General features: G+C 42.5%; 1 protein-coding gene across 1 annotated transcript in view; it reads left to right on the top strand.

The window, feature by feature from the left end:
- Positions 1-2,653, top strand: part of Khdrbs2 (KH domain containing, RNA binding, signal transduction associated 2) — a 227,260-nt gene extending 224,607 nt beyond the window's left edge. The window contains exon 9 of the mRNA XM_013019054.1: positions 1,810-2,653. Within this exon, the coding sequence (XP_012874508.1) occupies positions 1,810-1,907 (98 nt within the window). The 3' untranslated portion in view covers positions 1,908-2,653. The remainder of the gene's footprint in view (positions 1-1,809) is intronic.
- The last annotated feature ends 546 nt before the right edge of the window (positions 2,654-3,199 follow it).

The following is a 3,199-nucleotide window of genomic DNA, read 5'->3' on the forward strand; positions in this document are numbered from 1 at the left end:
TTCCTGACCTCCTACAGCTGTCCATGGTGGTCTTCCTGACCTCCTACAGCTGTCCATGGTGGTCTTCCTGACCTCCTACAGCTGTCCATGGTGGTGTTCCTCACCTCTACAGCTGTCCATGGTGGTCTTCCTGACCTCCTACAGCTGTCCATGGTGATCTTCCTGACCTCCTACAGCTGTCCATGGTGGTGTTCCTCACCTCCTACAGCTGTCCATGGTGGTCTTCCTGACCTCCTACAGCTGTCCATGGTGGTGTTCCTGACCTCCTACAGCTGTCCATGGTGGTCTTCCTCACCTCTACAGCTGTCCATGGTGGTCTTCCTCACCTCTACAGCTGTCCATGGTGGTCTTCCTGACCTCTACAGCTGTCCATGGTGGGCTTCCTCACCTCCTACAGCTGTCCATGGTAGTGTTCCTCACCTCCTACAGCTGTCCATGGTGGTGTTCCTCACCTCTACAGCTGTCCATGGTGGTGTTCCTGACCTCCTACAGCTGTCCATGGTGGTCTTCCTGACCTCCTACAGCTGTCCATGGTGGTGTTCCTCACCTCTACAGCTGTCCATGGTGGTCTTCCTGACCTCTACAGCTGTCCATGGTGGTCTTCCTCACCTCTACAGCTGTCCATGGTGGTGTTCCTCACCTCTACAGCTGTCCATGGTGGTGTGTGTCTCTCAGTGATATCCCTGTCCATGTTCACATGTCCCCCACTGCTGAGCCAAACATAAGATCTACTCTCCAGGAAGAACTGAATTCTGTCAGAAGGCCCAGAGAACCTACCCTGAGATCACCTGAATTCACATGTAAACTCAGTCTTAAGTTCCTTTCCCAAAGACATAATAGACATAGTAGTCTGCAGTGGCTTGGTAGTATTTGATGTTTCCAAGTTTTGTATTGTTTTGTTTTATTATTAGTTTGTTTGGGCTAGGTTCCATAACTTGGAGACTAATGAAAATCCGTTTCTAGTGTAACCAGTAGCTTAAGCCTTTCTATTTTAAAACTATGTATTTATTAAGCATTGTGTACACTATCTAGCTGTACAAAGAGATTACAGTTCCACCAATCAGGTTTTGAGTACAATGCATCTTAATCAGTGCCACTCGTTTTACCATTTTCTATTTCCGCCTCCTATTCCTACTCTCAAGTTACATATTTCAAATGTAAGACTTTTATTGCTTGTGTCACTACTTGAAATCTTCCCTGCTCTCTGCCCAGCTTACCATTGTCTCTCCCATGTAGTTGAGCTCCGTAGATGTCAGCGCTGGACCACATCCTGTCTCTGGGGGCATTTGAAAATACAAAAGCATGGACCTCTCCCCATAACTTTGCAATCAGTTCATTTGTGAGACAGATAACCAGCATTAGTTATTGTGGATTTTTGTTTATGAGTCTGGTATAATCTGAGTTAAGTGAGGGCTAAGAACCGCTGGTTTACTATTTCCAACTCTAGAATTCTGTGTCAAATGATGAAATGACGAATGGACTGCACTGAGTCCCTTTCTCTTGTGTGGCATTGAGATCTAATATCCGACACTGGGGCATTCATCAAAGGGCTTTAGCTTTCTCCCATCCAAGCACTCACCAAGCCGGACCCCGCGTCAGCTTCCAAGATCAGACGCGATTGCACGCATCCAGGGTGGCATGGCTGTAGACTTTCTTTGAATCAGCCCACGAATGTTTAGTTTCAAGTGTTTTTCTGGGTTCGTCATGAGGTGGACACAGTGTTTTTCGGTGCTGAGCTCTGCTGCCCCCTTAGCCTGGGTGGCCTTGTGATGCCTGTGAGTCACCTGTGTGTCCCTTTCTTGTTCGTAGTGCCAGAGGAATGGGCCGCCAGCCGCTCCAGCCTGAAGGCCCCGCCGCCTAGGCCGGCCCGAGGGGGATTCCGAGAGCACCCCTACGGTAGATATTGAAGGTCTCAGAGACCCCACCCAAAGAGAGTGCGTAGCTGTGGTCTCCACACGAACAGCAACAAGACAAGTAATAGTCCTCCCTTGTTTCTTTTTTCTACGCTAGGGTTAACTGCTTAGGACTGTGCCCGTGTTTCTTGTATTTCCCTCTATGCTGCTGACGTTTGTTGACATTAGTATTATTTTACAAAATGAATTGAAAAAGACATTGGCAAGCATAGTGTATAAACCATTCAGTAGGATGATATTCTCTTGGTGGTTTTGCATTGTCCTGTGTAAGCTTTTCTTTTTATTCTTTTATTTTTCCTTTCCTTTTTTTTAGAAAGAGCATGAATCTGTTGACAGATTTTGAGTCTCAACCAACTAGCAGAAATTTTGTTTAGGGTTGCTAAATTAAGACTGTAATATGATCGTTGAGCTAGCGGATAATAAAGTTGTAGATAAGATGTTTTAACTTGTCTTTTAATATCTGTTAGTTAGATAAAGATGTTCAATATTAAGTTTGTAAATTTAATTTTAACTGTTTTCATGGGGTTGAAAACAAGTAGCTACTGTATGTTTGTAGCTAACTGAATTTGTTCAGTGTTTTAACCTGTTTTTGTTAAAAAAGAAAAAACACACATAAAGTTCCATGTTACGCTTCACTAAATAGGAAACCACAATCTGTCAAATATGTTTGCCATAACTTGTCAATAAAGCTGAAAACCTTTGTAAAAACTAAATTTGGAATTACTTGTTTTCTAGCTTTAAATGCCTGCTTTATTTCTTCTTCAAGAAATGCCTAAAATGTTTTCTATTTAAAAATTACAAAAATGAACCCAAGCCTGTTTTAAGATATTTGTGTAATACTTTAAAATGTATTAATAACTTATGGTTGTTAAACAATTTAAAAGTTAACAAGCTAAACTGTTACATGAATCATGGTTAGTAAACACTAATGTATAACATGTTAATGGAAAGAGTGGATTTAGAATAATAAATGGATTTTAAACTATCCTATAAGCTTTATCTTGCTAAACACAAATTCTGATTGACTTGTTTGCATTAGCATGTCTCTCGTGAGAAAGAGTAATGGAGTATAAAGAGGTAAGATTACCACTTACCACCGTCTAAATGCCTAGTTCTTCAACCTTTGAGTTTCCCCGCACATTAAATATCCCATCCAACATGTAAGCATTGCGCAGACTCACCTGACCGCTTTCCCTGGAAGGAGTGTGTGACTTCATTTGCGTAGTTTATACCAATTGTTTTGACAAACAAATCATCAGTGTCTCTGGCCAGTTGTTGCTCTTCAA

The sequence above is a fragment of the Dipodomys ordii genome, unplaced genomic scaffold (assembly GCF_000151885.1).
Source record: "Dipodomys ordii isolate 6190 unplaced genomic scaffold, Dord_2.0 Scaffold44, whole genome shotgun sequence".
In the NCBI taxonomy this organism is placed as follows: Eukaryota; Metazoa; Chordata; class Mammalia; order Rodentia; family Heteromyidae; genus Dipodomys; species Dipodomys ordii.